Raw genomic sequence first — 18,493 nt, forward strand, 5'->3', positions numbered from 1 at the left:
GTTTATGATTATTTTTAGTACAGCCTGTATATCTTATCTCACAAATATTCAAAATAATTAACCTAATTAATGGTTGGTAAATTTTAATATAGTCACAAGACGATAATATAGCGTAAAAATATATTATCACTATATCAAAATCATGATATCATTCATAGTGTAGGGCTATATGGCTATCTTGCCCAAAATTCACGTTCAAATTGACCGATATATTTTTCTGTCTGTGGTGCTTTTTATACTTCTACTCACTGCTGCTGTCAAAGTAATATGAAATGAAATCTTCTCTCGGATTTGCTTTTATGTTCTAGTGAAATGTGTGATCATTGTATGAAGCGAAGATGTTAGGGTATGATATTTTATAACATAATGTACTTAGAATACTATTTATATTCAATGCTAATGTTGTTATTCATTAATAGAATATTCATGTAGCACCTTTTGTTTCAGATACTATGGGCCTTTTATGTCACTCCTATGTATCGGCACACTATTTACGCATGTCTAGAGGTGAGGCAGTGCTTGTAGAATGATAACAATTAATCTTTAATACAGTTATATGTGATACAAAATGGGTAACCAAAACAGTTGCTGTTGTTACCGGAGTCCATCGCCTATCAGAAAGGACATCGTCAAGCTTGAGGACTACCTGCCGGAAGGAGAAGTAAGCTCTAATAATATACAACACATCAGCGAGAGAGAGCCCGATGACGGCGACATCGATCCATCACAAGATCCTATTGCTGGAACTATTTTTATGGAGCGCTCCAAAGCTTCCATAGAGAATGGGATGACTAGGAAGCGCAGTCAACACCAAATCGCTGATAACAAGCTCAAAAAAAGCAGTTCCTGTTCAACTATTTATTTAGATGATAGCACAGTGTCTCAGCCTAACCTGAAGAATACAGTCAAGTGTGTAGCCCTTGCTATTTACTACCATATTAAAAACAGAACTTCAGAGCGCAGGTTAGACATATTCGATGAAAAACTTCATCCTCTTAGTAAAGAAGGTGTGAGTGATGATTATGATAAGTATAACCCTGAGCACAAGCAAATATATAAGTTTGTACGAACCCTATTTAATGCTGCTCAGCTAACTGCAGAATGCGCTATCATCACACTGGTGTACTTGGAGCGTCTCCTAATATGTGCTGAACTAGATATTGCACCATCCAATTGGAAGAGGATAGTATTGGGAGCCATCTTATTGGCTAGCAAAGTGTGGGATGACCAAGCTGTTTGGAATGTAGACTACTGCCAGATCCTAAAAGATATAACTGTGGAAGACATGAATGAGCTGGAGAGGCAATTCTTAGAAATGTTGCAGTTTAATATCAATGTACCATCTAGTGTGTATGCTAAATACTATTTTGATCTTCGCACCCTTGCTGAAGCTAATGATTTGGCATTCCCCAGTGAACCTTTAAGTAAAGAGAGAGCACAAAAGTTAGAAGCAATGTCTAGAGTTATGGAAGATAAAATAGCTGCAGAAGTGGTAAAGAATGGCATTAAAAAGTGGTCAAGCTTAGACAATGTCAATTCAGGTGCTGGCGTGAGGCGAAGTGTAGCCATATTGTCTTAATTGATTAGTCATGAGCCAAAATTCTGATCCAAAATGAATCACAAATTTACAGATAATATTTGTGTATTTTATAAGAATGTATTTAGAATTTTTGCACCCGATTGAAAGTTAATTGTATCATTTGGCATTATAAGTTACAATATAAAGAATACTTGTCATCAACTGCCAACTATTGCCTTGAATAAAACACCTAATAGTGTATCTTCAAGTGAAATAATTATAGGTTGTATTTGACATGATTATATTGTAAAGTGACTAATGAAAGTTTTTTCTTTACATTTGATGATACACAATTAGGGTGCAGGTAGTGAAATCAATAGTGTTTGGTATTTTATACCATTTTAATAATTAACTTTTGTAAGTCTTAAAGATAACATTGAACAATATGATAATATATTTAATTTTGTATGTGCACAAAGCTTTATATTGGCAGTGCATTATTATTTTGTATGCTCATAAATTTAATAATTATGTATTCACAAAAATGAAAGACTTGTTGGTGGTCCAAACATTTTTTTTATTATTATAATTGCTAATATACTACACAAAAACATGTGTTACAGTCTGTATTAATTGGCTTCCAATATATTTTATCCTTATACATAGTTAGTTTTATCTCATAAAGCACTAATGTTAGGTTGCTTTCAAAAACTATGCTACTTAGTGTATACTTAGATTTACTAGTATGTGCAACTGCATTTGACTGAACTAAGGATCTTGTGAATGTGGTATGAATGTATTTAGTCAACCGCTGTTCTTTTGTATAATTTTACATTGTCATATTACTGCATTTAAAAATTCTGAGCTAGTTATATAAATTATGCCAAATTGTTATTTTGTATATCAAATTATATTAGTATTGAACTTGATAGACAGACATTATTACAGCAATTATAATGGATAATAAATTTTCGTATTCCAATTGAGATATTATGGATATTTGTTTTTATTTAATTGATGATAAAACTTGATTCAATATTTCATAATTATTTAGATTGTGAATTGTGATTGAATTATACAATCCATTTATGTATCTTTAATGTAATTAAGCAGAAATAAACATTTTATATGAGACTTTTAAAGGGTTTTTAATTAAGAGGACGAATTGGAATTTTTGGCGCCAAGGATGTCAATTTTTCTCAGTAAATACAAAACGGATCAAAATACAACTTGGCTACCTGAAAGTTCATGATATAAGCCTTATTTTGTTAGTTGTAGAAACATGATTAGGTAACTTTTATAACAGAGAAAAATATATCAAACATACCTCTTTTTAAAAAGAGATTCACATATTATGGGCAAACGGGACCGATTTAAGCCTCTTAACTTTTTTAGTAGTTGAGTATATACATACTCTTTAAAATGGTAGTAGGAATTTTTATTAAATTATCATTTCTAAATATTAAAATTACAAAACCATTTTGTCGCTTACGACTTTTAGTTATAAGCTAGCGCGCGTATTGTTATCCTCGCCCCGCTCAGACGCTCCGACCCCTTTTGGCGCCTTAGATGCGCGTGCCGGTTATGGAATTATTGTTGACCACTTCCTCGCCTTAAAACAGTCGTCAATTATTTTTGGATTAGGTATCTATTAACAAAACTATTTACATATACATATTTATTGACATCTTTTATCCCAAAGGTTTGAGATCCTTCAGGTAATCACTATAGTTCTCAAACATATCCACAACTTCACTGTTCTTATTTATCTGGTTATCATACTCCGGCCCAACAGACCAAAGAGTCTCCAAGTCATACATTTTTCTTGCTTTATCTGTGAAGATATGTAAAGCAATGTTACCTGAAAATATAAAAAGTATTTAGAAATCTATCTTTATAACATTGTCTCAATAATTGTATTTGAAATTCAAAATTTTGATGTTTTTACCCAAATCTAGTGCCATCCACTCATCTGAGTCTTTGCCTTCTATTCTAGGTAAATGGTCTGATTTAGAAGACTTTTTCTTATACACCCTTCGGACGAATTGTGCTATTCCTAAGATATGTCTGTTGTTCCGACCACTCACAACACATATGTGATCCACATAGCGGATATCTTGAGGGACTGTAGCTACAAATATGTCTTTTGAGTTTTCTCTTTGCAGAATTTCTACAAGATCTTCTATATCAAAGACACCAGTTTTACCTCCTAAAATGTTTAAAAATTGTTTAGTTTTTATTATTTATTTATTATATTTATAGGCTTTTTTAAGTGGAAGATAACTTACTTTCTAAATTGATGCCATCAAATTCATCACTGAGTATAGGATACTTGTCTTCTATGTATATCTCTTCAGCAGTGTTTTCTATAATCGTAGGATTCGCATCTGTAATCACTTGGTACTTGCTGGCCAAACCTGGTGAGGTGCTGTTTGCCTTGGATGTATACCTAGGATGCCTTAAACAAACTCCACAGTGTATTTGCCTATTGATATCAACATTATCACCACACCGCACAAACGAATTTGGACGGAGAGCTAGTGTTCTTGAGAAAATTTTCCTCAACATCTTGTCTTTCAATGCCAATTACAATCTATTTATGGAAAATTAATTAAACAAGATTAAGCTATAAAATCTATAGACTTTGCCACTCTGAATGATTACAAACAAATATAACCTAAAAACTAAAATTCAAGTCAATCTGTCAATGTCATTTTAAAAAACTGACATTATACATCTTGTTTTTTTTTAGTTGTTCACAATGAGCCCTATTGTTCATACAGGAAAATATTAATTGGCTAAATAATCTTCTGTAAATCTCGTTTATGCTGATTTGTCAAACGCCTTTTTAAGTCATAACTAGCTATTGCCAGCGGTTTCACCTGCTTTCTGACGGAACTTCTTCCTGCTCCGGGATAAAAAGTCTGATGTACATTATATGCTTTTACTGCTCATCAAAATGCGTTCAGCCATTTGTGAGTCAACGAGAAAGAAATATATTAGGTTGACTAACATTCATATCTACAGATTAACTAGGTTACTCTCTAGGTAGCCTCTGCAATTTGGAGCAAAGAACTGTGTCCAGGTTCTATAAACACCTCGTCATTACAAGAACAAAAATTAGAATTCACTTCTGTTTATTAGAAACTGTGTCATACCGGTTATCTATTTGAGTCAACCTTGCTATCTTATCATTATCAATGGGCGTGGGGAATACGAATAGGCACAACACATTGCTTTATGTACAATTGTTTCAAGCAAAATAGTTAAATTTCTTTCTTTCGTACACCGTAATTATGAAAAGTGCAGTTACTGGGAAAAAGGCATCATGAGTGTAGTGAAATAAATAAATATATCCTTTGGATAATGTTGCTAAGTAAAGATAATACCTGTAGTTGCTAATACCTGTAGTACAAAATGGTAACTTGTGAATTGGACAAAGAAGTGTCAGGAGAGGTTCTGGGATGGAAGTTGCCGGCTTGGCAAGCACTCCTGTTGCATCGAGTGCTGCCCTCCTGCGGAGGACTCGTACTTTACATTATCCTCATCTGCTATGATTTAACACTTATTACCGAACATTTCACCAATGGCAGTGAAGGGTATGTAGCTACTAACCAGCATTTTAGACTCGTTTTAAATTGATGTTTACCTATTTACTTTGATTAGACGTCGCTGTGCATAAGCATACAAAGACAAGTATGTAGGTACCTAGAATTTTCACACATTTAAGTACTGAGATAACTGTTCCGATATTAATGAGAGACACCTCTTAACAATTTTTACCTAGCGATTACCTATCTGCTCCAAAACCAATACCTGGCTAATGTCTTCTAGAAATTAAACCACTAAAGTAGGCACTATGGTAAGGAACTTCAAAAGCACGTCCCATTTTAACTGGACACATTATGGGTACTAGGTACTTGCCATACCTACCTTTTCAGAAAACCGTCCTAACCACAAATTACATAAAAATTCAACATGCAAATGATAGTCAAGGTTTCTCCAATTTGAATAATTGGTTTTCTCTTGTTTACAGAGTAGGAGTATTTTGCACAATCCTCGTCGTGTCACCATCGCTGATATCGTTAGTATTCACATTGGCGTCGCCTCCGCCTGGCTTCCAGACTGACCTGTCGGCATTTTCTGTGACCATAGAGAAGAATGATATACGATGGCTCGTTATGCAGTTTGTGAATGCTATTTTCTTTCCCATTGCTGCGATTGGAAGGTAATTATTTAGATCAATTTTGAAAAAGTATGATTAAGGATTACCTAAGACGCGTTGACCTATTTATTTCAATTGGAGGAAATACCTAATCTTCTTATTATTGGGGGGCTTGAAGTTAATCAAGTTTAAAATAACATCCGAATTCCGAATGATAATAAGTCCTAGATCCGTCGTCATGGGTCCCTTCTAACTGTCTACTGTTTTGTTTATAAGATTAAACAAATGCCGTAACATTTCAGTTTTATATCAAATCAATTTACTTAATAGGATATGAGGAGCATCAAATTTTCCCAAAATAGATGGAATCAAACAGTTAAAACATATTCACACGGGTCCCTCAGGAGTCCGGAACAGAAGTCAACGATCCGATATTAAATTACATTCGTCCGGACATTATTTATTTACTGTAGGTCGTTAACTTTTGATGTCTCCATACTGACAAATATATCAAAATATTTTTATAGATACTGCTACCTTATATTTTGGTGGGTTGAAGCTGTATGTGCGTCGCGGAGTGACGATAAAGAAAGAACGCAGGAAGCTATTCAGTTGGCTCGTGCACCATCACCCGTAGAGCTGTACCTGTTTCTCCAGGCCTTCATCCACTCCGCCCCACATGCTGTCGTCAATATCCTTGACTTGATGAGACGCTACTCTGACTTGACTTTCGACAAAGGTAAACATTTCACTTTACTCTAAGTACCTACCTACAATTAAGTTGAAATATGAATTTGGGAACAGTATCTAGGGAGAAGATTATTCATGAATACAAAATTATACTTACCTCCAAAAGACCTGTGCGTAATCTTATTTTGCCTTTATAATTTGAGAAAGCTGTATAGGTAATATTTTATATAAATGATTATTTTGATCAGTTTCAGTACAAGCCGTAAGCATTATCGTGTCGTCTCTCCGAATGGCCAGCACAGCCACAATGTACAGAAGGTTTGAAAGAGAAAAGTTAAATGGACGGAAATACCCTTGGGGAAAAATGTCTGAACCACTACTAGAAGAGAATAATGCCAACAACAATGATGAAACTGAAGCTGACAAAACAAATGCAGTCAACGAAGAACCAATTTACGAATCGGTATCCAAAAAGGATTCTATTATTTCCGATAGTTCGATTTACATTAGGTCAAATCGTAACACTAACAGTGATTTAATACAGTTTTCTCCGAGAAGTACCGTTGTTATGAATTCTGGATTTTTCGATAATGAAGTTTTAACTGACTCAGATACTAGCTCGGACTATTTGCCGCCTAAAAGAGAAAATACTAGTTTGCAAGAATTTAGCAGTGACGAGGAATATGAAAGACCTAAAACTATCATTGATAGAGTAGCTCCAAGACGTAATACTGAGTATAATGTAGAAAAAGTTGAAATTGTTCCACCGCCTGTGATGATAGCACCGAGACCGATGTCTTTTGCGGTGTGGGCTGAGAAGATGGTTGAAAATGCCGAGTCTATACCCACTTGGCTATCAGCTCCGCCGAGAAGAAAGTACTGCGATGAAGTAGTTCAAGATGAGCCAGATATTCCGCGACGTGTGCCTAGATCCTATATGCGAGGTCTTGAACCACAGGACGCTACAGCAGCTTTTATACATTTTCTGGGATGGTACGGATTTTTCATAAGTCGGCTGCTCTCAATTGCGTGTTTCATAGACTTTTTTCCGGTCCTCGCGATTATAATTCTGTTTTCTCACTACCAAGCAATGTTATTGTTTCTAATAGTGCCTCAAGCGAGTACGGTGAAGAGAGGATTCTACGTGTTCCTCGCATTCATATACATATTTTGTCTGATGGAGTTTAAGATACGTTTCCGGCACGTGCGTGTGTGGCATGTGTTCTGGATTATAGTGTGCACTATAGAGACCGTTGTATTCACTGGCCTCTGGGCCTCCATAGACAACAATATGCACGAGTGGTGGAGACTTTTCCTCGTAAAAGTAATAGTTATAAGTCTTATTTTAAGTTATATATGTTTCCTTTTCTATTTTATACTGTTACAGCCCAGAGAAACAATTGTTTATGTTAATAATAATAAAAAAAGTGATAAACGGTAGCACTCGTTGGATTTATTTGTTTAAATAACAAGCTTTATAAACATTAGGATATATGAGTGTATCGCACTACAGATTCCCCTGTAGTATTGGACGCAGACAGGATATTACGAGGCGTATTGAAGCGCCAGCCGGTCACATCCGTGTTCATTTCATTTACATAAACAAATATTTTTAAGAAATTATTGTAATAATCATTGCCTTTTGTTTTGATAGCGTTTATTTCATTGTTATATCTTTGTTTATATTTGTGCTACTTTACTGGAAATTGGAGTGATATCATTATCATTTTTTATGATCGTTATTCGTTAAATATTACTTCCCGTAATTCCGTTTTCCTACAGTCATCAATTCATTACTTTTCTCGCGTTATATAATCAATTTCCCCAAAGCCAGCTTTATATGTAAGATATTGTTACCCGAGAAATAAAAATATTCTCTTATTAATTAACTATTTAGCCCCTTTCCTTTGTCCTATATTGACACTGCTGGTAAAACATCATCTATCTATCTACTAAGGTGGCACATAGGTACCTAGTCTAGCAACACCAAAATGAGAACAGTTGGTATGAGAAACGCTAGAACTAGGTTTTACTTGCTATTCTTACCTATGATATGATAAAATTAATTGCCAGACCAGGTGGAAGTTACCTAATATCTAAGCACCCTGGAACAAAGGTGATCTATTCGTAGACATGGCGGTTGTAATACGAGCGCCAGTACTTACCATAGTTCGGTACGTGTAACCCACACTGGTCTGTGAACATAATACACTTGGAAGATTGCGGAAGAGAGTAGTCTCATGGATATTTGATACTCTCATCTTCATTATTCTTTAATTTGCTATGCTTGAATAGTTGATGCATTTGACCTGAAAGACGTTGGTTTTGAAACAAGTATTTAAGCTAAGATCGTCATGGTAGTACCTACCTAGAAGGTTCGATATACATTCCTAAAATGTAAATCTTAAGTTTATTGCACAAATGAAATCTTACCCAACACCATCTGGCCCCGCAAGATAACAATAAACTGTCGACGAAAAGTGTTCGCGCTCCAGAATTGAAAAATAGAAACTACTATTTTCTACGAATTTCCAGCGAAGCCGATGACGAACATACGTTAGGTTTTAACCTATTCTTCTCCGCTGAGCTGATATTCCGTGGAGTGGCGCAACACCAATACCAATAAACAATGCTTTGTCTCACTTCAAAGAGCCATCCTATGCTTCAAGTTGTGATTGAAGTATCCCTCCTGCCGAACAACTGGCCATTTTTTAACACCCAAGACGAAGTTATTTATGTCTATCAAAACAGATTCATTTACTGATTTACGTTTTGTTTCTGTAACTGTTATTTAAGTTCTTGCGTGTTGACACGCTTTAATGACCTCCTTTAAATCTTTATTTGGCTCTCAATCACTTTGAAATTCAATTTAAGATATAAATCTTCGATGAAAAATGTGTAAACTTTGCCGAGCCGCGGAATTTGCTCGATGCTAAAGTAATGTGGAACAAAAAGAAAACAAATGCCGGTCTATTTTGCCGACCTCCCTATTCTGAGACTACATACTCTACATAGTATGTAGTAAGTAGTGATTTGCGTATTTTTTGTGCACATCATGGTTGGTAGCTTGTTCGTGTTCTTAATGTGGTGTAGACGCGGTCGGTTCAGGTCAGCAGCCGGGCCACATGATGCGCAGTGTATCATAACGCTTATGATATTTACACAGTGCTCCATTGATAGCGGTCGCGATGACTTATGAACTTTTTTTCGGCGAGGTCAGAGATATGCCACCTGATGTTCTGTAATTCCCAAGTCCGGCCAGTCGCTAAATATCACTGTAGCACGCATATTTTAAAGTGCAGTTACATGTTAAAGAGGATCATTTTTTATTCTGGTAGATATGGTAAATACTTATATCGTGTTCGTAAATGATATCCAAGAATGCAAAAGGACAAATATAAAAAGGGCAATAAGTATTTGTTACTGTCGTTGAAATAAAATAAATGGTAATGTTAAACATTTAACGCATAAAAGTAAAGTTACAGTCAAGGAAATTCATAAATTAAAGTTAAATATTTTTCTTACGATGCCCGGAGCTTTTTCCTTATTGTTTCGCAACATTAGGGTCTCATAACGGAATCAAAGAAATGATGTTCTTGAAACTTCAAAATATTTCATTGACCCTGAGGGAATATTATAAACAGATCAATTAGGTAAGAAAATAATAAAATCATAGCAAAAATTATGCAATACTTAATAAAAATAAGCAATGTACGTAAGAGCTTATACGTACCTACAATTTCGTGGTTAAATATTTTGATAGACAGTATTTTATGGGCGCCAATTGTTTACCATATAACGTTCACTACGTAAACAGCCGGTATCGTGGAGATTAGAACGGTAGCAACGGTGGCAGCTTCACCTACGTAACAGTTTGTACCACTACGGGTTTAAAGATTATCAGCGGCGCTTGCGCACATATTATGGCGACAGATAATTAGCCCGTTGCCGCCTTTAACCCGTTGACAGGCAAGTCATAACAATTATTTTATGGGTTGGTAATGTTTGTTGAATATTTTTTTGTGGTTTTATAAAAAAAAAATATAGCAATTTAACGATGATGTTGCGTTATACGTCTGCCTATCGCGTTTGCATTATTGATTGCGGTAGTTAAAAACTAGGAGTGATGAAGTTACCTGTTGAAGTTGATAACATGGTTTTCCTCGATAGGTAGTTGCATTTTCAATAAACTACGACATATCTAAAATATCTTGGCAATGTTAAATTACATACTTAATGCGCAATTTTCTTTAGCCATCAGCTCTCCCACGTTTGACTGAACCGCAAGAACCTGCGATTTCAAGTACGTGAGCAGTCAACGTCTCAACAAACACAGCCATATTACTCCTTTATAAATTACCCATCATCAGCATACAGCATACATAGTCCATTATACTCCAAGTGAGCACTTCTAAGGCGCCGCTTACAAGGAATGCAGCGATGCGGTGTTGAAAAAGGCCCGGTCGGCGATCGCACGCGCCGACATCGCCATTGCGATTATTTTTCGCTAATTTACCATACGCTTACAATCTTATACGTCGATGGCGAGCGGAGATGAGAATACCACGAACGATTATTGCCAGCCAGGAAGGTTCAACAAATGAGTATGCACATGGTAGGTTATTGGTTGCAAAGTTCAGATAAAATTGTTCCTCTAAAGCTCAAACTTGAACATTTAATTCAGTTATTCTGCTAGCAACACCTGTGGCATTATCTTCTGTGTCTAGATCAGTGGTTCTTAACCTTTTTGACATGAGGGACCACTTTGACCAAAGTTGTCTTGCCGGGGACCACCTCATCGGTTTACCTAAATTAGTACTCATTTCTTTAATATTTACCAAAAAAAAAAATGAATTTTGGGTCAGCTTGGGTCAACTCAAAGCTAAACGCATGTTGGCAGTTGTGTAGGTAAGCAAATGCAAATAAAGAAAAACTTGCCTATGTAGTTTCCAAATGTGCGAGCGAAGCGAGCGCGAAATTTTTATCGGACTTAAACCAAATATTACGTAAAATGTAGCCCACACGTACTTAACTTTTTGTTTGTTGACAAATTCAAAAATAAGGGCATATAGTTTCTAAATACGCGAGCGAAGCGAGCGCGAAATTTTTATCGGACTTAAACCAAAAAATACGTAAAATGTAGCCCAAACGTACTTAACTTTTTGTTTGTTGACAAATGCAAAAATAAGGGCATATAGTTTCTGAATAGGCGAGCGATGCAAGCGCTAAAATTTTATCGGACTTCAACCAAATATTACGTAAAATGTAGCCCAAACGTACTTAACTTTTTGTTTGTTGACAAATGCAAAAATAACAGCATACAGTTTTTGAATACGCGAGCGGAGCGAGCGCGAAATTTTAATGATTTTTTAAGACTCAAAACCAAAATTACGTAAAATGTAGCCCAAACATACATTTTCATGAATGGGGGGGACTAGGTACGACACACCCGACGTCCATGCGAAAACCCCCGCTCGCAATTATAAGTCGATAAAAATTAAGTTAGATAACGTATAGCAAGCGTCGCGAAGCTAAGCTTCGCGGACCACTTGGAATGCCTCCAGGGACCACCAGTGGTCCGCGGACCACCGGTTAAGAACCACTGGTCTAGATCAAAAGTTAGGAGATATTACGTAAAGTCGCTGCGCAAGGTTGATCAACATAATGCGGTTATTAATGAGAGAACTCTGCACTCCAATTTGCATTTAATTATAAAGAGATTCAAAAGTAATAACCAGAAAACCCAATCCAATTCTGGTGGGATTTATTGGTTTGCATATTGTCAATAATATAATCATACAAAACAAACGATGTTGCTTTTTTATGTTTTGAAGTGTATGCACTTTGTTTGCCTTCATTGCACTCGCGTGCACTAGGTATAAATTATTTACACCTGTGCATACATTCCCAGGAGATTAGTCCTTAGATAACAGTAGCCGGCCGGTGTACACCTCTATAATATATGCTATTAAATCTACACTATCTATTTAGGATGATCAGCAGACAAAGACTGCAGGCTGTACACGAAACCAATTCCATAAATGGCGCTACATTTCAAGTTTTGAAATACTGAAAGCTGATGAATGGTTGCTAAACAATTTATGGTAAACTGGATGCTTGCATGATCCTGTTTTGTGACTCATGCCTTACATTATTTACTGTCAAACTAAATTACAAACTAACCTGTTAACACCTAGCGTAGGCATTTCTTATTTTAGATCTGCTACGGTGGACATAATGACTCCAAACAGGATATAAATAGAAATCTCGCTTCAGAAATTAGATACATCTTAGATACAGTAACAGTTAATCGATAAATGGACGCTGTCGGATAGTTAATAATACGCTACATTGTCGGGAGATAGTATAAAGCTCCATATAGTAAGCTAGCCGTCGGAGGCTGGGCCAAGGCCCTCGGCCTCTGTAACCCGACACCTCATGTATTCAATCTTCTCTACTAATTTGCGAGTCTTACGCCAGGGCTGTGCCTCGTGGATTACTTTTTAGAAGACTTTGCTATCCAAAAGTAAATATTAAAATCACATGTTTACATGTTGTAAGCATCACAATTTTAGATTCATCTGGCAATTCTAATCCAGTTTCATCCTAACGAAATAATATGAATACCTCTCACGTACGCTAAAAGTATCTTACTCCTTAATACTTGGCTACATACCAAAATCTTTTGTTGACCATACAGAAGTCATGTTACACATTACATAGCCAACAAACTTACAAACAAGGAAATAGATCGCAGCGTTCAATAACACCAAACGACGACAAAAGACATAACTGCCTAATTAGTCGTTTACACCAAGCAAACTGATAAAATGTCACTCGTGTTCATATCGTAGAGCTTCGTTCTGAGAACACAATTGAATCTAGATGTGCAGTAATAGAGGTGTCAATAAGATTTTATAGGCAAGTGAACGAGTTCGTTAGCGGAGGCTGCGATATCGCGTGCAGATAGCCCTGGCAGGGCAGCCGGCCTCTGAGCTGCGAGTAAAGAGGCGGAACCACACAACGACGCGCGTTGTGCCGACGCGACGATAAATCGAATCCGCGACGACAGCGCCTTGTCCGCACAGATCCAAGCACACGATTACTGAACTTACGATTATATTCAGCAAAGAATCTCGCCGGCTCTCGTCTCCCTATCCTACCCTATGGTAATTTGTTGCAGTTACCTACATTTCGCCTCCAGGCAGGTCTTGCCAACTTACGGCGGTGCTGCCATAAATTCAACTATATATAAATAGAGTGTAATATGTTATTCCTTATCAATGCAGTTTCTATTGTAGTCGCGTCTGGTCTGAGTCCGTAAGTTATTTATACCGGAATAGTTGTAATTACACACTTAGCATTGCTTTTGGAATTGATCTAAGATTTACTAACGTTTTTCATTTCCAATGACTTGATATCTTTAGTAACATCGAAAATAAATGCCCGCTGTGTAAGACGTTTTCCTCCCAGCTTTTCACATTTTTCAGTGAAGTGGAAAAAATACTCTTATCCATCAGCGATGTGATGTAAAAACTTATCCTTACCTGTCGAAAAACACACAACAATCGTTTTCTCAGCAGAGTTATATTTATCAAATACCTATCTTGATGTGTAAAAAATACTCTCTGTTCATATTTTGTTAAACCTAAAAAGTAGGTATCTAAGTAAACGACAAGCGACGGTAAGCAATTTCTAACATTATAATCAACTAATAAGTTGGAAGTACAAAGAACATAAGTTGGAAGTATTTTATATAGTAAACAGAGCAGTAATTTTCAAACTATTCCACTTTTAAAAATCAAACACAAAATTATTTCTCTACCAAAGTATAGCAGTCTTGCGCATAGCTACACTGCTTGCCACAAAAGGTTTGTTCCCACTAGTTCTACTGCTTAGTTCTACCGTAGAACTAATGGGAACTTTTTTTCCCACTAGTTCTACTATATGAGATGTAACAAAATAGTAGAACTAGTGGGAATTATGGTTTTTATTGGTACTCCCACTAGTTCCACTGAACATTGGCAGTAGAACTAATGGGACATTTTGTTCTACTAGACAGAAGAAGTACAGTCGACGGCCTGGGACATCTCGCCGTGTCCGGTAATCTGTAGTTGTGATTTTTTTCAGAGCTCAAAATCGATAGCAGTCAGAAAAACTTAGATTTTTTTCACAACTTTCAGCAAAAATCAAATGTTTTTCTTTATAAAAGTACTAGGGCAGCAGAAATAAAGAGGAGCTAGTTAATCCTTTTGTTCATCTAATTTTATAACACCTCTGTGGTGTTGTTTAAAAATCAGATATTGATATTCATTTTCAATACTACATTAAATTATACAAAATTAATGTAGTATTTTGTATAATTTAATGATTACAAAAAAGATTTACTAGCTCCTCTTCATTTCTGCTGTCCTAGTACTTTTCTAAAGAAAAACATTTGATTTTTGTTGAAATTCATGAAAAAAATCTAAGTTATTCTGACTGCTATCGATATTGAGCTCTGAAAAAAATCACAACTATCGGCCGTCGACTGTACTTCTTCTGTCTAGTAGAACAAAATTATGTCCCATTAGTTCTACTGTCAATGTTCAGTGGAACTAGTGGGAATACCAATAAAAACCATAATTCCCACTAGTTCTACTATTTTGTTACATCTCATATAGTAGAACTAGTGGGAAAAAAAGTTCCCATTAGTTCTACGGTAGAACTAAGCAGTAGAACTAGTGGGAACAAACCACTTCCTTCCACTATGACAAAGAGGAAGCATATTTACATACATACTTACCTAAGTTCAAAAATGTATATTGATTACAGCATACGGTCTTCTGTTGGCAGTCGTTTGATAAGAAGTAGTGTTGTCCTCGATGTAGGAGCGCGGGCGCATCCATTTCTCCAAGACACGCATCTACTAATGATAACGTAATGACTTTCCAGATTGACTCATGTTCGTATTGTGTGGAGTAAATAAACTTGTACTTATTGTTAGGATGAGGTGGAAGTGATAGCGGAAGCGGTTTTATAGCGGGAAAGGATGAATAAAATTGTTTTAAATCGAATTAATTTAATCAAATAATACAGAATGCATAAAACAACCAACAAGCAGAAGCAGGTAAACCAACGACATTCCCAGCAACCAAATGAAAATCTTTCCCGATTTTTAACAACACACTTTATTGAAAACGGGTAGTTTTTCAAAATTTTCGTCATCTATGTGGAAAGTAAATAAAAGGCTCCAACATTTATTTACTAACTTAGCTCTATTTTTGACAATCAGATATTTCATCCTACTGTCTGACAGACTTTTAATACAATTTACAGAGCGACATCCATTTGTAGAATGAAATCAAATCAAATCAAATTACAAGAGCCAAGGAACTGAGTCCAACATTCTACGTACTATTCGTACATAATTTGCATCTTTCCACTGAACATTTAGTAACCTAATCTATACTGGTAATTTGTACATAGGTGATTTTCCACCAGACACGTCGCATTTCCGCGTGCTTATCGCTGTCGCCAGTCATGTGACCCTGCCCTTAGCCACCTAGCGTAAGTTCTATGAACTTCGAGCAAAGCGATACTGAATTTATGTCACATGTTATCATCAGGGAGTGAATTTTGTAATGGCACGCGTTTTCCGGAGCCGTCCGCAAGACAGTCTGCTATCAACACGCATATAACATGATATTATTGATACAAGTATTCAATTAGTTGTAGGTCACATATTGGTGTCAATATGTGCAGATATTAAGTGATCTTAAGACTAAATCTGTTGATAATGTCGTCCATCACGCAATGTTTGCTAGCGTATGTTTGTCGTACGTAATAATGAGCATTTGGGTCAGACAGTCGCATACGAACTTAATTATACAGTAACACGTTTTGTGATAGGTATGCTTAATTGAATGTTAATTACATAATGTGTTCATTAAAGTTGTTCGTTTACAAATCACTTGTTGATTTAGGGAGATAAAAGTTTATTATTTTAATTAGTGAATTACTTAATTATGTATTCGCTATACCTACTCCGGTTTTTGGTAATGACTATAAGTAATTAGTATCTTACTAATTTTCCCCTTGCCTAATGCTGCACACAAATCACTCTTATTGAATTTTCATAAAAAGCCGCTTTCGCCTTATTTATAGGCATTTCAATTTTCTAGATACCTCATACTTCTATTAGACATTGAACTTTGTTTTTATAATAATCTACCGTCACCTATTTATAATACAGGCAATAGAGTTTAGTCAACATTGAAATCACCATACTGAAAGGCTAATAAATAAATTGTGCGGCGCGGTCTTCTACTATAAATGTAAACTACTCAGTCCAATATCTGTGCCAATATGAAAAAAAAGAATTGACGTAAATCAAGGAATAAAATGTTACCTTTTCAATTCTCTCAAAACCCTTTCTTAGCATGCCTATCTGGCCAGTAACTTTTCCTTATTTCTTTTCCTCAACGCACTTGCCAAGAAGCGTTGTGTACGACAATGCCTTCGTTGAGATCTTCGTGTGTGGTCGCACAATAATCAACCACTACGATAAATATCATAATCCGGTCCAAATATGGTTGGAAATTATTTTTGTCATCATTTGCGTCATAGTGCCAAAACAGATAAAGTGCTAATTATACTTTACTTAATTATGTGCGCGAGTTCCGGATATCTGCGGCATGAGTGTCACTTATCGGTATCGGATATTAACGTTAGGCTGGAAAGGTTGAATTAATGACCTCGGTAGTGCGAAAACAATGTCTTTGTTAACTTCAAAACTTACATATACAAAGCAGTCTTAACAACAGCAAGTATTAACTATGCTATAACACCATTAGTTCTGCCAAATTCTACAATTTGCAATTGTTCATTTCATACCTACCCTAAGCCGTCGTAACTTACCCTAAATTAATTTATAGCCCCAGCTTATTTGGGACAATAATATTTCATTATTTATGGCCAGGACCAGGCCTATAATGTTTAAGAATGAATTTATTATGTACAATTAATTGTTTTCCACATTTCACCTGAGACAATATCCTCCCCTTTTCCCCTTCAAGACGTAGCTTATCACTGAGCAAGCCAACACAAAGATTCTTAAAAGCTTTCGCATTTATAATGTTAGTATTTTATAGGATTATGTGCTAAAGCTAGCCTAGCCAGCTATTATTGCCCTTGCAATAATAGTTTGCCGATTAGAGTGGTACCACGAAGAGCACATCCTTACGGAACATTTAGATAGCAGGAGGCTGAACGCAAATGGCCGCGATCCATGTATAATCTTAATCATGTAATAACAATATTTGTTCGTTTCTTTGGGTTCCAGCCGGTTCTGAAGTCTGTGTTGCTGTATAGAAAACATAGACTAAGCGAGAGATGGACACTAGTCAGAAGGTGGATGTGGTGTGATTTAAACATCATTACTATAAAACTATAAATAGATATCATCTAGCCTATGGTCTATTATCGTTTCTTTGAAGATGTAACATATTCTTATTATATTTATTTCATCTTCAATCCTTTAGTGTATTATCGTATACAATAAAGTTGTTGACCTCATATCGTACTCGAGGTATAAACAGTAGCTCTCCAGTTTCATATGGTTTTGTCTAGTAATGGTCCGCTCGGGGCAACAAAACAAAGCCGCAAGGGCGCCATCCCCTTTATTGGCGGGAAAGTTCATTAACCTCACCCTAAAGGCGTCTTTATAGAGATGATACTAAGTATTTATTTGCATTCGGTTTTCTGGTACTTTATAAATCCAGCTAAACAATAACACATTGTCCTAGTGAACCACATTACTGTTCACTTGTTTAGTGCTCCAAAGAATAATGTTTGTCGAGAAACAACGTTTCAGTAAATATTTAAATATATAACAATAAACACTCGATTTCCGAGTGCTAAATAAACTTTTAAACTCTATGAGAAATGGGAACTGAGTGGAAATCGCCGCTAGCAGTTTTAAAGTATATTTATTGTCGATTATCTAGTCTTTCGGATAATTCAGGTTGGATTTTAGCTGCGGCTGTGGTACCGGCCCACGTATGTATGTATGTATGTAGCAATTGCCGAATTCTATGCGTGACCTACATCTAACAATGAGGGGCTGTCTGTAACTCTAA

General features: G+C 36.0%; 3 protein-coding genes across 3 annotated transcripts; 2 read left to right on the forward strand and 1 right to left on the reverse strand.

Annotated features, from left to right (window-relative positions):
* Positions 1–75: 75 nt before the first annotated feature.
* LOC110371046 (cyclin-Y-like protein 1) lies at positions 76–2,653 on the forward strand. Its single transcript, XM_021327128.3, has 2 exons — positions 76–346; positions 448–2,653. Exon 2 carries the CDS (start codon positions 569–571, stop codon positions 1,577–1,579), a length of 1,011 nt encoding a protein of 336 aa, XP_021182803.1. The 5' UTR covers positions 76–346; positions 448–568; the 3' UTR covers positions 1,580–2,653.
* A 495-nt stretch (positions 2,654–3,148) lies between these two features.
* LOC110371047 (uncharacterized) lies at positions 3,149–4,215 on the reverse strand. The gene is made up of 3 exons (XM_021327129.3): positions 3,808–4,215; positions 3,468–3,728; positions 3,149–3,380 (listed from the first exon to the last, which is right to left on the reverse strand). The coding sequence occupies exons 1-3, from the start codon at positions 4,085–4,087 to the stop codon at positions 3,211–3,213; spliced, it is 711 nt and encodes a 236-aa protein (XP_021182804.3). The 5' UTR covers positions 4,088–4,215; the 3' UTR covers positions 3,149–3,210.
* Positions 4,216–4,704: 489 nt separating this feature from the next.
* LOC110371102 (uncharacterized) lies at positions 4,705–7,824 on the forward strand. The gene is made up of 4 exons (XM_021327210.3): positions 4,705–5,118; positions 5,556–5,747; positions 6,212–6,423; positions 6,623–7,824. The coding sequence occupies exons 1-4, from the start codon at positions 4,937–4,939 to the stop codon at positions 7,813–7,815; spliced, it is 1,779 nt and encodes a 592-aa protein (XP_021182885.3). The 5' UTR covers positions 4,705–4,936; the 3' UTR covers positions 7,816–7,824.
* Positions 7,825–18,493: the final 10,669 nt, after the last annotated feature.

The sequence above is a fragment of the Helicoverpa armigera genome, chromosome 6, assembly GCF_030705265.1.
Source record: "Helicoverpa armigera isolate CAAS_96S chromosome 6, ASM3070526v1, whole genome shotgun sequence".
In the NCBI taxonomy this organism is placed as follows: Eukaryota; Metazoa; Arthropoda; class Insecta; order Lepidoptera; family Noctuidae; genus Helicoverpa; species Helicoverpa armigera.